The sequence below is a fragment of the Hyperoodon ampullatus genome (assembly GCF_949752795.1).
Source record: "Hyperoodon ampullatus genome assembly, chromosome: 1".
In the NCBI taxonomy this organism is placed as follows: domain Eukaryota; kingdom Metazoa; phylum Chordata; class Mammalia; order Artiodactyla; family Ziphiidae; genus Hyperoodon; species Hyperoodon ampullatus.
The window spans coordinates 181227400-181241124 of NC_136914.1; the positions used below are offsets into that span (position 1 = coordinate 181227400).

General features: G+C 53.0%; 1 protein-coding gene across 1 annotated transcript; it reads right to left on the bottom strand.

Annotated features, from left to right (window-relative positions):
• Window positions 1-268: 268 nt before the first annotated feature.
• Window positions 269-11849, bottom strand: RBP3 (retinol binding protein 3; the record flags this gene model as incomplete). The annotated part of the gene is made up of 5 exons (XM_079711723.1): window positions 269-747; window positions 2238-2380; window positions 4259-4449; window positions 6686-9831; window positions 11756-11849. The coding sequence occupies 5 exons, from the start codon at window positions 11847-11849 to the stop codon at window positions 269-271; spliced, it is 4053 nt and encodes a 1350-aa protein (XP_079567849.1).
• Between the last annotated feature and the right edge of the window lie 1876 nt (window positions 11850-13725).

Sequence of the window (13725 nt, forward strand, 5' to 3'; positions counted from 1 at the left end):
TTAAAAATGTAAAGTGACACATGTGCCTGGCATCCGTGGCTCACGTTATGACGTTATTGGACAGAGATGCTCTAGTTGACAGCATGAGGACCAGGGGTTGGTGACTAAGAAGCGTGGGTAGGGATAGATATGGACTTCACTTCCCTGGAGGGGGTTGACTTTGTGAAGGGGGTGAGCTTCCTGTCCTGAGGTGTTCCAACAGAGAGGATGCTGGCAATTGGGAAGACACCAGGTATATGAGCTCCAAGGGTACCTCTGATTCTCAAGCCTAGCCAGAGGGCAGCAGGCCCCTTTTCTGCCCTTTGGGGGCCTCAGTCAGGACCTCATGCCTGGGTGCCCCTTGGATGTGTCCCAGAGGTCCCGCCCTTTTCTGGCTCTGACTACGGTGGCCCTTGCGGCGGCCCTGCAGGCGTGGGCTCCGCCTCGCCCTTAGCAGAGTGTGCTGGAGCATCTCCTTGGCTCTGGCGAGGGCTGCATCTGCAGGGACAGCCACGTCAGGCACCACGCCCACCCCTTCCCAGGAGCTGCCGTCTGCAGCCCCCACTGAGCGGGCAGTGGGGATGGTGATGTACAGGTCGGTGTCATCCACGTGGTAGGTTTGCGGCAGCTGGCAGCCCCCACTGGTCACCTCCCCGATGACCAGTGCCCGGCCCAGCCTCTTCAAGATGTAGGTAAATTCCTCTGCGGCGCCAGCTGTCAAACTGCTGGTCAGAATGACCATACTCTTCTTGGAGCCGTAGCGTTCACCTGCAGAATATAAGGCCCTTCAAAATAGGGAGTCAAGTCCCCACCCTGGGCACCTGCCTTCTCCATACTGCTTAGACTCCAGAGAGGAGGGCCAGGGATTTAGTTCTGTGTCCTTGTGTCTACAGGCAAGTCACCCCACCTTTCTGAGCCCCAGTTTCTGCATCTGTAAAATGGGGATAAGGATGTGTGCCGGATCCCGAGCATGCCAGTGCTTGAGAGATTTTATCACCAGTGATGGGAAGAGGCTGGACTGACTTACCCGAGAAAAGGGCTAACCTGACCAGACTCTCTTCACTTTGGACCCTCAGAAGAGCCAAGTTTGTGACTTAATGACGCCAGCCCTCTAGGACAGTGATGTCCAATAGAAAAGCAACATGAGCCCGAATGCAAGCCACGTATGTCATTTCAAGTTTTCTAGAAGCCACATTAAACAAGTAAAACAAAATTGATAAAATGAATTTTAATACTGTTTTATCTAACTCAATAAATCCAAAATTTGTTCCTCTCAAAATGTCATCAATAAAATTATTGAGATATTTTACATCCTTTTCTTCATAAAAAGTCTTCAAAATCTGGTGTGCACTGAACACTTTATGCATCTCAATCCATGTGTGGCATGTGGCTTTTGTACTGGACATCGCAATTCCAAGACCCCATGATCTGCAGATCTGTTTTTAACTACTGGTCTTGAATGTCTATTTGAATTGAGAATTCACCTGGTCCTGATTTTTATTTATATTTTGCAATATTACTGAATGTATATCTTGGAAGATTCCCCCCAAATGCTTGTGTGATAAGGAAGTATGCAAATGAAAATTGCAGGGTGCTTTTCTGATCGGAGGAGGCACACCCCCCATTGGTTTCCCAGCCCCCTCTTTTCAGATGGATGCGCAGGTTCCTTGGTTTTGCAAGCTAGGCAAGGGAGATGGAGCAAGGCTATCCACCTGGGATGTGGCTGGAGACCCGTGGCTCTGTAAAGTGCGGGGCCTGTACTGCTTCCTCTGGCCACTGCTCTGGGCAGGTAACAGAAGCCCCATCAGAGTTATGAACTTCCTTTAGGTAGGTGTGCTGGGAAGCTGCTGAGAGTTCAGGTGAGATGGAAAACCACTGGAAACGCCATGGGATTTGGTGATGGCCCGAGGACCCTTCTACCTTTACATTTGTCTTGCAGGCTGATGGTTGCTGTGGCAGGAATGGCAGGCATTTTGGTTTTAGACAAACCAGTGTTCGAGTTTGGGAGCTATCACTTATTAGCTGAGTGACCTTAGACAAGCTATTTGACCTAGTTGGGACTCATTTTTCTCATCTAGAAAATAGGTATAATGGTACAGGTTTTGCATGGATTAAAGGTCTTATGTACAGAGTACATGGCATAGGACGGGGGCTTTATATTCTAGCTACAGTTACTTTTACCTGAACCCAAACTGTCTTTCCTTGATTTCCCAGAAGCTTCTAGAATGATAATAGGAAGGAAAGGCTTCTGTACCCACCTTCGAGCTGTGCGTGGGTCCAGAGCTCGCTGACAGAGTCATTGGGCCGGTTGTAGATTTTGTCCAGCAGAATAGGTGGGCCTTCGTCGAAAAAGTAGGAGCATATGGCAGAGATGGAGGAGGTGGGACCACCGATGTTGAACCTGAGGGAAGGGAAATGTTGCCCAGTGAGGGGCGGAGCCCACAGGGAAGCCCTCAGTGCCCCTCTGGGTGTCCTAATCCTTGCCCTGTGAAGGGTTCTAATTCCAGGCAGCCTCAGTCTGGTGTCCTTTCTTCCTCCTACAGAATTCTTTGGTTGGCATTTCCCAGAGTACAAGATTCTTGAGAACCAGAGACTTTGTGGTCAAATTCATTTAGAAAATACTGCATAACTTACCCACCCCTTCTGTTCACACATTAATACCTTATGTGATACATATTGTATATGTTATATTAAAGGCCCTAAGTCCTGCAGTCTGGAACTTGTTGATAAATTTCCCCAGCTTACTGACCATGGACTGCTCCCATGCACCCATGCTGCCTGCACATTTTGAGAGCACTGTCTTCCCTAGTTTCATGCTTGATAATTTCACAAAACCCACTAGGTATCTTAGTTGAGGTGTCCTAACATGGCTCTTAGTGTGGTGGAGTGTTCAGAGTTGTGGTACTGCATTGGGGTTGAGGGATCCTGTGATCATTCCAGGCTATTTGGATTTGTCCTGCTATGTGACCTCGCTGGGCTCCTGTCTCCTTATTTGTGAAACGAGGAATCCTGGGCTGGCAGTGTATTAGGAGTCTCTTCCAGTTGATGGTCTAGGATGACCCGGATGGGTTCAGGGCCCATGACTTTAGCATCTGAACCTCCAAACCTTGGCTTGGAAGGATCTTTAAGCAAAGTACACCTGTGGGCTGGGTCTCCTCTTTAGAGAAATGTGGATGACACAGTTAAGCAGAAAGAGACTTAGAATCAGGGTCATTTGGATGTTCAATAGAGCGTTGGAAGAATAAAGTCATCAGAGGTGCCACAGGAGTCCCCAAGGTCAAGTTCTGTGTATACCCAAACCCAAGCCCTGGGAAATGGTTCATCTTCCAGGGAGGAGAGTCCGCCTCTGGGATCCAGCGCCACCTAGTGACGACTAAGAATCACAAGAGTTTTGCAAGCCAGAAACCAGAGCTCCCTCTCAGTCAATCCAGCAGCTGGGGATGCAGGGGTGGGGTGGGGGGGCAAAGTGTCCAATTCCCAGGGGAGCTGGCTTCCCCCTTCCCAGTGCCCATGGAAGGTGCCCAGGGCACGTCTGCTGATGGCCCCGGGAGTGACAAGCGGTCTGGTCACTGAAGGGCATTCTTCTACCCATTACCCTCCCAAGTCCCCTCCCCCAGCTCTCGGAAGGAAACTCAACCTGTATGAGGCATACCTTCACAGAAGCAGATGAGAGGTCTAGCTGAAAGCATACCCCCAACAATCATTTTGTAGAGTAAAGAGTTCTTTTTGCAACAATAGTGGCTAAATCGCAAATTCTCTCTGGGCCACTGGCTTTATGATTCTCATGACCAGGGTTGTCCTGGGCTGATTTTGTGAGATGTGAGACACAAGCACAGGTGGAAGCCTAGCTGTCCCAAACACGGCTGATCATCAGTCACCTGGATGATGCCTGTTAAATATACAGATCACTGGACCTCACTCCTGGGGCTTTGGATTCAGCAGGGAGGGGTCCTGGAATCAGTGTGTTCAAGGTCACCCTTCCGCTCTCTCCTCACTGAATCCTGTGACTAGGTAAGTTTGGGGACCACTGGATTAGCTCAGTGGTTCTCAGACTTGGTCACCTGAGCTTAAAAAAAACCAACAGTGGTGGGGCCCCACCTGGCTAATTAAACCAGAACCCCAGAATAGCTGGCCAGAGCCCTGAGAGCCAGGCGGGCTATTCCACTTGGGTTCTGCCCAGCGTCCCAGGGTCCTTTCTTCCCTACTAGACTCATGGCTTTGACTGTCTTCCAGCAGCTGACCCAGCCTCGCTGGGAACTGTTGAGCCCCGCCCACTGACCTCATGTCGACGATCAGGGCGTCCGTGTGTACAATCTTCTTCCAGACATGCTCCACCAGCAGCTCGGAGACCTGGGTGAGCAGCTCACAGTCCCCAAACATATCAAACCTCAAGTATCCAATGTTGCCCTCAAGCACATTAGTGTGGAAGGAAAACTTGATCAGGTCTTCAAAGACTTCAGGGGAAGGGATCTGAAAGAGTGGGAGGTCGGCTCCGTGTCAGGAGAGGAAAGATTTGAAAGCGCAAAAAAAAATTTTTTTAAGGTTCTGTGTATCTTTATTTCATTATTGACCATAGTACTTAAATGGACAATTAGCTCCGCTAAAGAAGAAAGTCCAGGTCAAACTCTCCCATAGCCATGGTTCCCTGTTCTCCTGCCAAACCATGCCCAGCATCCACCCCCTGTCACTTCTGCCAGATACAGTGAAAGGTCAGATTTGAAAGTGGGTGTCATGGAGGTCCTTTATATCCTGAGATATATTGAGCCCACGGGAAGGGAGCTAACATTTCCTAAGGAGGTTGTAGGTGCCAGGGCCTTTCCTGATGGTATCCGGGAGGTTACATGGGTAGTGGGCCTGGGATATGAACCCCAATGAGTGGTCAGCAGCCTCCTTACAGGGAATGCTCATGGGTGCCAACCTCTCACCCTGGCGTCAGAGCTGAAAGGCCCAGGCATGGTCTCCACTCTGACTCCCCTGAGCTCCCCAGACATTTCTTGTCTCTGAGCTCATCATCTAAAGACATCATCATCTGAAGACAAGAACTACTGGGCCCTTGAGTCTTTACCAGGGGTCTGGCCCTGTGCTGAGCATGTTGTAGCAGTTACTATAGAGAAGACACTATTATCCCCATCTTTTTACTGAAAAAAATTGAAGCACAGAGTGATTAAGTAACTTGCCCAAGGTCACACAGCTAATAAGTGGAAGATCCAGAATATGAATCCACACCAGGTGACTGCAAACCAGGAACACCCCTGCTGACTAGGACACCCGACCTCCAGGCCTTGTGCTGACCTCAGTCACAAGTCCTTGGGCCATGGGCCGCTCTCCTCTGTACCCCTCCGGGCCTCAGTTACTCTTTTTGTAAAATGGGATAACAATTCGGCAGTAGATGCTTTTGGTGCCCTCAGCCCTCCTCTGATTTCAGCCACAGCTTGACCCAGGCTGACAGGGCTTTGCCTCTAGCATACCCTTGTTTTTTACTCTCTACTTCAGGACCTTCTCCAAGCTGCCCCAGAATCTGAGAGAGTTCATGTCCCCAGGGGGACCTTTAGCTAACAGAGAGCGGGAGCCGTGGGGTCATGTCTGCAGAGGCATTCCTCACACTTGTCAGGGCGCTGTTGCAATCTTCAGAAGCAACAGGCTCAATAATGCGCCCACACTTCCTGTCCCACTTTCCCTGCTCCCTCACTCCTGCTTCAGTGACCACCTCCCACATCAACTGACCGCACCTAAGCCCCTGTCTCAGGTCCTGGCTTCAAGGGAACCAGGACGAATGCTGCCCTGCCTACTTGTTGTGACTATGCAGTTATATCATAGATGATAAACACCATGGAGAGGTGCTGTAAAGGTGCTTTAGATCCAGCTCTTTGCTGATGGGAGTTCTTGGTGAGTCCTGCGGTGTGCTTTGGCCCTTGATAGGGAGAATTTTTCCCTCATCTACCCTGCAGCAAAGCTCCTCAGCCTTGATTTAACTTTTTAGTGTTCCCCAGACCTGCAGTGCTGGCTTCAAATATCTTGACCACACAGCCTGGCCCAGAATTTCCCATTCAGTTGGCCCTTGTATCGTGGTGCACGCCCACCCAGCGCAATTCCTTTGGGAGACAGTACTTGGCATTGGGGGAGGGGAGAAGGCAGTTGGTGTCTAACCAGGGCAGCCTCACTGCAGGGTTGTCCAGGCTGTGCGTGGACACTCCTGGACCTGTCCCCAGGCTCCATGCTCTAGCTCCAAGGAAACTGTGATGCCAGGACCTGTGCTGATTCCCTGTCTCCATCCCCCTGACTCATTCACACAAACTGCAAACCCCTGAGGCAGGCAGGTGATGTGGATGCACACAAACCCCACATTTCCAGAATAGGAAAACACGGGGACCTCATGTGACTTACCAACCTCTTTCTCCAACACTGACAATGAGAAGCCCTACAAACCCTTGCATTCTACCCAACCAAGAGTGAAGCTCCTTCTATACTAGCACTTTTCAAACTGAGCTCCTGTGGGTACCAATGTTCTCCTGAGATGCTTAGGGACCTCATGGGCACATGAGGGACTGGAAGACAGGGTGAGAGAGAGGAAAGATGTGACTGGTGAAAAATTTAACATGAAAACACGTCTGGAAGCCGTTGCCTTGCACCCTGCACAGAGCCCTGGATGTGTGGACAGTTGGTTGACTCTCTCCTGGGACTGTGCCAAGTCTCCCTTGTAACTCACCTGCATGGGTACAATCCCAGGAATGCGGTCCTTGGCATCCTCAGGGATATGGGCTGTCTTCAGGTGTGGGTCCCCGGACAGTATCTGCAGGTCAGCCTCCAGCATCTCGGCCAGGGCAGCTTCTGAGGTCACCCTGGCATAGCGGCTCTGCAGACGGCTCAGTTTGGATGCCATCTTGGCTCCCAGCTCGGGGGAGGCGTAGTTATCTGCCACGAGCTTCCCAGCTGTCTGCAGCACAGTGGGCACCTTGGCACGCAGGGCCACTATGTCCTGGGCTGTGGAGAGGGCCACGCTCATGGGCACGGTGATATCTGGCTCCACCCCAGCCAGGTCCCAGGCCTCACCAGTGCTGGCACTCAGGGCCATCTGCGTGGGCATGGAGGCATATAAGGGGCTGCTGCCCACCTGGTAGATGCCCACAGAGAGCGCCCCTCCAGCCGTGGGCTCGCCGATGATGGTGGCGCGCTGCAGGTCCTGCATGGTGTGAGCGAAAGCCTCAGCCGCCGACCCGCTGGTGTGGCTCACCAGGATGTAGAGGTCCTTGTAGGAGCCGTAGCGCTGGCCTGCCACCTGGGGCAGGGTCCATACCTCTGTGACCCTCGACATGGCCCTGTCAAAGACAGAGTAGAGGTGCTGGCGGGGCTCTGCCTCAAAGAAGTAGGAACAGAGCAGCGGCACGGCCGTGGAGTAGCTGCCAGGGTTGTAGCGCAGGTCGACCACCAGCGCGGGTGTGTCTACCAGCTTCTGCCATACCAGCTGTACCAGCTGCGGCCCAATGGCTTTCACCGTCTCCAGCTCAGCCATGGCGTCGAAACGCAGGTAGCCCAGCCGGCCTGGCAACACCTCTGTCTTGAACAGGGCCTCAATGAGGTAGGAGAGCTCCTCTGGGGAGGGGACGATGGGAGGTGGTAGGGGCACTTCCTCAGCCACCATCTCGCCAGGGCTGTGGAACACCAGCAGACGGTGGTCTCCAGACATCTCCTGCAGGTCTGCTGTGAGCTGGGAGGCCAGCGACTCCAGGTCCACTGCTGTGCGGTAGGCCCCCTGGGCCAGCTTGGCTTGCAACACGGCACCTGTCTGCCCCACGACCTCTGGCCGAGCATAGTGGGCCTCCAGCAGGTGCCCCGTGCCCTCCACTAACTCCCCCAGGCTTCGGTGGAACTCCAGCACCTCCTGGGCTCTGTCCAGGGCTTCCTCAGCCAGCACGATGGCATCGGGGACCACGCCGCCCCCCAGCCAGCACTCGCCATGGTTGTCGATGAAGGTGAGCACGGGCACGGTGAGCGCCAGGCCGCCCTCGGGCGTCTCCAGCAGGGGCACCGTGTGCGTGTGCAGCAGGCTGCCTGCCGTGATCTCGCCCACCAGCGTGGCCCAGCCGAGCGACTGCATGAGGAAGGCCAGCTCCTCGGCTGCGGTGGCGGTACGGTGGCTGGTGAGCAGGTACACCCCGCGCTGGCTGCCGTATGGCTGGCCCAGCAGCTCAGTCTGGCTGAAGTGCTCCTGCGTGACATTGGTGCGCCGGTCGTAGGTGGTGAAGAGACGCACGGGTCTGGTGTCGGGTCCCTGGAAATAGGAGAGCAGCAGGGGCACGGCGGAGGACGGCCCCCCAGGGTTCTGCCGCAGGTCCATGATGAGGTGCTCCGTGTCCTGCAGGGGCTCCCACACCTGGCGCAGGATGTACGGGGCCAGCACCCCCAGCACTGAGGCGTCGGCAAACCTGTCAAAGCGCAGGTAGCCCACGTTGCCCGGCAACACAGACACCTGGAACACGGAGTCCACCAGGGCCCGCCGGGCAGCCTCGTCCTCAGGCACTTCCGAGACCATCTCCGGGGGTTCTTCAGCTTCATCCTCGGGCCCAGAAGAGGTTTCTTTGGACCTGACCACCTGCACCAGGAGCCTGGGGTCCTCAGACACGGCCTGCAGGCCGGTGTTGAGCTTAGTGACCAGATCCTCCTCGGAGACCACCGAGGACAGGTCCATGTTGGCCAGGTGGTGCAGCAGGGCAGGCACGCGGTCCACCAGTGTGTAGTATTCCCGCAGGGCCTCCTGCAGGCGCTGGATGACTCCCGGCAGGGCGCGGCGCAGAGTGAGGATGGCCAGGGCCTTCTCCAGGGCCTGCTCGGCCGGTGTCCCCACACAAGGCAGCACCCCGCTGCCCTCCCAAGTCTGGCTGCCCTTGCCCAGGGGCCCCAGGGACCTGGACACGGGCACGGTGAGAAAGAAGTCAGACTGGCCTATCCTCAGCTTCTGGAGGTCCAAGGCCCCCCCCACAGTCCGCTCGCCCACCACAATGGCCCTGCGCATTTGTTTGAGGATATAAGCGATGTCCTCAGCCACACCCCCTGTGCGACCACTGGTGAGGACTACCACATCCTTATCGGCACCGTAGTTCTCTCCTAGGACTTCAGGCAGGGTCCAGATCTCAGTGGTCGTATTAGAGGGGCGATCATAGATGGTATCCACGTGCAGGACTGTGTTCCCTGGGTGCAGGTACGAGATGACATAGGGGATGCCAGAAATGTGGCCCCCAGTGCAGTGGCGGAGGTCCAGCACCAAGGCAGAGGTGCCCATGAGCTTCCTCCAGACGTTGGCTGCCAGAAAGCTCCTCAGCTTGCTCATCACCTCCTGGCCCGGGATGTCGTCCACCCGCAGGTAGCCCACATTGCCTTCCAGAACCTCATGGCGGAGGCCATTATGCAGCCCCGCAATGAGTTCCTCTAGCGTGAGGTTCCTGAGTGCTGGGGCTTGCCGGGGAGCGTCGAGGGTGCTGGGCTCATAGGAGATGACCAGGCGAGGGTCGTTCAAGGAGCTCTGCACGCCAGCTGTCAGCACATGAGCCAGAGTCTGAGGGTCTGAGATGGCCAGGATCTCACCACTCTTGATGGCCTGCTCGATGGCTTCCTGCATCCCCATCAGGTTCTCTGGGAAGCAGTAGTTATCCAAGAGGACCTTGGCCATGTCCAGTACCAGGCTCGGCTGGAATAGGTGTGTAGGGCCAGCCAGGCTGCAGAGCAGCATGGGCAGGAGCAGGGCCCATTTTCTTGACATGGGGATCCAGAGGGAGGGCTGGCTCCTGCACAAAAGCTCTCTTGACACCGTGCGCCAGGCAACAGCACCGCCCTGCGCGGTTGCCTTTCTCCCACGTCCTTCTCAGCCAGCGGACAGAAGGTCTGGGGCTAAACACGGGAGTTGGGGTGCAGCTTCCAGCTCCGGTAAGCCTTTAATCCTGTCTAATTCAAGCGCATCAGCCCTGGGGACTGGGGAGAAGCAGCGGAAGTGGTTTGACTCAGAAGGTAGGTGGGGCCTCATCTTGCTGCGCCACCTCTGGTCGACTAACGTGAATAACTACCGTTTGAGTTCCTGCCACGTGCCAGGCACTGTGCCCCATGCTTTACAGGCTGACAGTCTCCACCTTGCAAAGCAGAGTTATTAACCTGCAAGTGAATAGCATTTCCCCACTGCACTGGGTGACACACCCCTCTGGAGTTAGGGAGAACTTGGGGACCTGGTGCTGCCACCCTCTACTCTGTGGCCTTAGGGAAGTGTCTTACTTATTGTGTAGATTAAGTGACAAAATATGGGTAAGGCACTTGACCGCATCAGGGAAGAAGGAAGCACTCAATTACTGATAAGTTCTCCGTGTCAGATAGTTGCTCTGTTTTGTAGCTGAAGAAACAGAGTTCGGTAGCTAACGGACACCCACCATCCTAGGTGGGGGGATGTGAGGGCAGCCAGAAGAAGCCTGTGGGGTCACAGTCACTTAGACCGTGCTGAGGTTGAGTCTGAGGCTCCATCTACTTCACGGCTTGAAGTTTTTTTCCCCTGTCTTGCTAATGCATCCAGGGAACCAAAGTGGTTCCCCCCGACAACTTTCAGATGATAGGAGTGAAATGTCTGAACTTCATTGTGGGGCATGATGAACGGGATTGGTGATTCCAGGGCAGATGAAGTTAGCGCTGAGATCTAACAAGCATCCATTATCCTGGCTAAAGAAGACCCTCGCTGGTTGAAGACTTGGCCCCTGGCCCACTGCTTGCAAGGAGAACTGAGTTGGAGGACTTAGGTCTCTGTGGTCCAGACCCCACAGGTATCCAGATCATCAGTCCCCAGAGAACTGCTGGACGCCTGCTCCTTCGCATAGAAGTGACGTGGGTCCAGCTGGTGACTGATTTGGCACAGATTTCCAAGAATACCTACCACGGAGCCTAGACCTTAGAACCCCTGCTTTGTCTCCCCATTCCTCTGGGAGTGGGATTGCCCTCACTTAACAGATAAGACAGCTATGGCTCAGAGTGTGGTCACATAGCCAGGGACGAGCGCTGGGAGAGCCGCCTGGCTGCACTCTTTTCCCTTCACCCCGTTACCGCCAGTGCACCCTCCTGGGACTGGGGGGCCACAGGCAGGTGCGCATGTGTGCCTCAGCTGGCAGCCAGAGGAGGTGGTCTTGGGGCCGGGGGACCTTCTCAGCACATTCGAGAGCCACAATCCGCTCTCTGGAAATCATTATCTGAGGATGTTTACCAAGTGGTTGATGAAGGCCAAAGAGGTCAATTAGCTAAAACAAACATATTCTTAGCTCATTAGGATTTGTTTAATGCCCAAGTGACATATGGTCACATCACTCCACCGTTTGCAGCTAATCAAGTGAGACTGATTTATTATAATAATAAGGCCTCTTCAGTCCCCACGGGGAGGGCTGAGCCCTCGGCTCCACCGCCGCCTGGGGAATCACAACTCGGAACATGCCAGCCTCATCCTCTGAGGGCACTTTTCCATCATCGCTTGAGCCCAGGCAAAGCCTCTGGACCAGGAAAGGTGCGGATGAAGATAAGCAGGAATAAGTATCTCTCTGGGGAAAGTGTTTCCCCTGGACTCATTAAAATGCAGTCTCGGGATGGGATGCCTGGAGCTGGTGTGGGGCTTTGATTTGTGGGGATGGCCCAGAGCCTCAGGGAGGATGTAGAAGCAGGCCTGGGGTCTGTTGCAAGTCCCTGGGGTGCCCAGGTTAGTGCCTGCAAGGGGAGATGATGTGTCCTCCTGTGGTTGTGGCCTGAGGCCAGTTCCCCAAACTCTCCAGGAGGAAGGGGTATCCTGGCCCCCAGATGAAGGGGGGCATAAGCAGGTGGCAGCTGTCTAAGGTGAGCACGTTCTGGGCAAGTCCCATTGTGGGAGCCAGGAGGAACTTCCACGCAGCCTCTGCCAGCTGTCGGCCCAGGGGCTACAGAGAGTCCCATTGTGATCTTGGGGGTTGAGTTTGGAGTTGGGATGCAGTCAAAGCCCCTACCTCCCCCTCACTTGTACAAGCAGCCATGTGGGCAGAGGTGTTAAGAGCACGGGCTCAGGAGCCAGCTCCAAACCCTATCGCTTTCTAAAGTACAGACCCAGATTAAGTGACATGACTGCTCTGTGCCTTGGCTTCCTCAAAAGGGAAACAGCTTAAGGAGAAGAGCCTCACAGTATTGTTGTGACAGTGTCAGCATGTATGGTGAAGGAGCTGAGGTCACAGTAGCAGCTGATGAGTGGCAGACAGCCTGTGATCAGATCTCCCCAGTGGGGTTGGGGAGAGATAACCCAAGAGGCAGGGGTTGTCTTAGGGACCCTGGGGGTACCAAGTGCTTCTGAAGACCCAAACCTTCCATGGGCTTCTGTGTATCTGGAGAGTCTGTATACCTGAGAAAGGCCCTGACACAGTGTTCACTCCAGGGCACACCCCAGGGAGATTAAAAGGGGGACAGTGGCGCAGATAGTGTGTTACTGGGAGTCAAATGGAGCACACCTGGAGCCTGGGCAATCCCAGAAAAAGTTACTCTCCTGCTACATTACAGATTCTCTTTTTACAGCGGTCAGAGGCCTTGTCTGTCTGGTTATTTATCCATTCATCTTCCTATCTATCTATCTACATACCTACCTATCTATTGTTTTATGTTAGTTTTCCCCTCAGTGTTCATTATGGTCATTTTCAAGTGGCACAGCAAATATCCATGACCTATTCACCTAGATTCTACCATTGACATTTTATTACCCTTCCTTTCTCTCACCTCTGTCTCTCTGGTCCCCTCTCTAACCCTCAAGCCAACATATTTTTGGGATGTATTCCAAAGCAAGTTGAATCTTGACTTTATTTTATTTCAATCCTTTTTCTTTTTACTTTTCTAAAAATAACAGTAAAACATACTCATATTTGCAAGTTAAATAATTCATAAACATATGAACAATCTTCTCCCAAAGCCTTTCTAATCCAACCAATAATAACAGTTTAATGTGTAGCTGTCCTCACTTTTCTCTGTGTTCATATGTGGAAGCACATATGTAGGAGATCTATCTGTCCGTTCATCCATGGATCTGCCCATCTATGATGCTCATCCATCCGTCCATCTACCTAGTGTCACCTCATAATAGCACACAGGATAATTTGCATTTTGCTTTACTCACTTAAGCATACAGCAGAAACAACCTTCCAAGTTGAAGCATAAAGTTTGCTCTTTTAATGGCTGCATAATTGTCCTTGACAATTTACTGATCTGTTTTCCTAGCAAAAGATATTTTAAGTTGTTTCTGTTTTTGCTTCTATAAACAATGCTGTGATAAGTGTTCTCAAATACATATTCTTAGGACTAGTGCTTCTTGCTTCTGTAGAAAACTTTCCAAACCTGGGCTTGCTGAATCAAATGGTTGGACACTTGTTTATTTTATTTTTTTCTTTATTATATTTTCAGTAACTTTAAAATTACATAATAAATGTGTATTTTTTCTTTTTCTTTTTACAACTTTATTTCTGTACGATTTATGTACAACTTTATTTATGTACGATACAATAAACTGCCCATCTTGAAATGTACAATTTGTTAATTTTTTTTTTGCGGTATGCGGGCGTCTCACTGTTGTGGCCTCTCCTGTTGCGGAGCACAGGCTCCGGATGCGCAGGCTCAGCGGCCATGGCTCAAGGGCCCAGCGCATGCAGGATCCTCCCAGACCAGGGGCATGAACCCGTGTCCCCTGCATCGGCAGATGGACTCCCAACCACTGCGCCACCAGGGAAG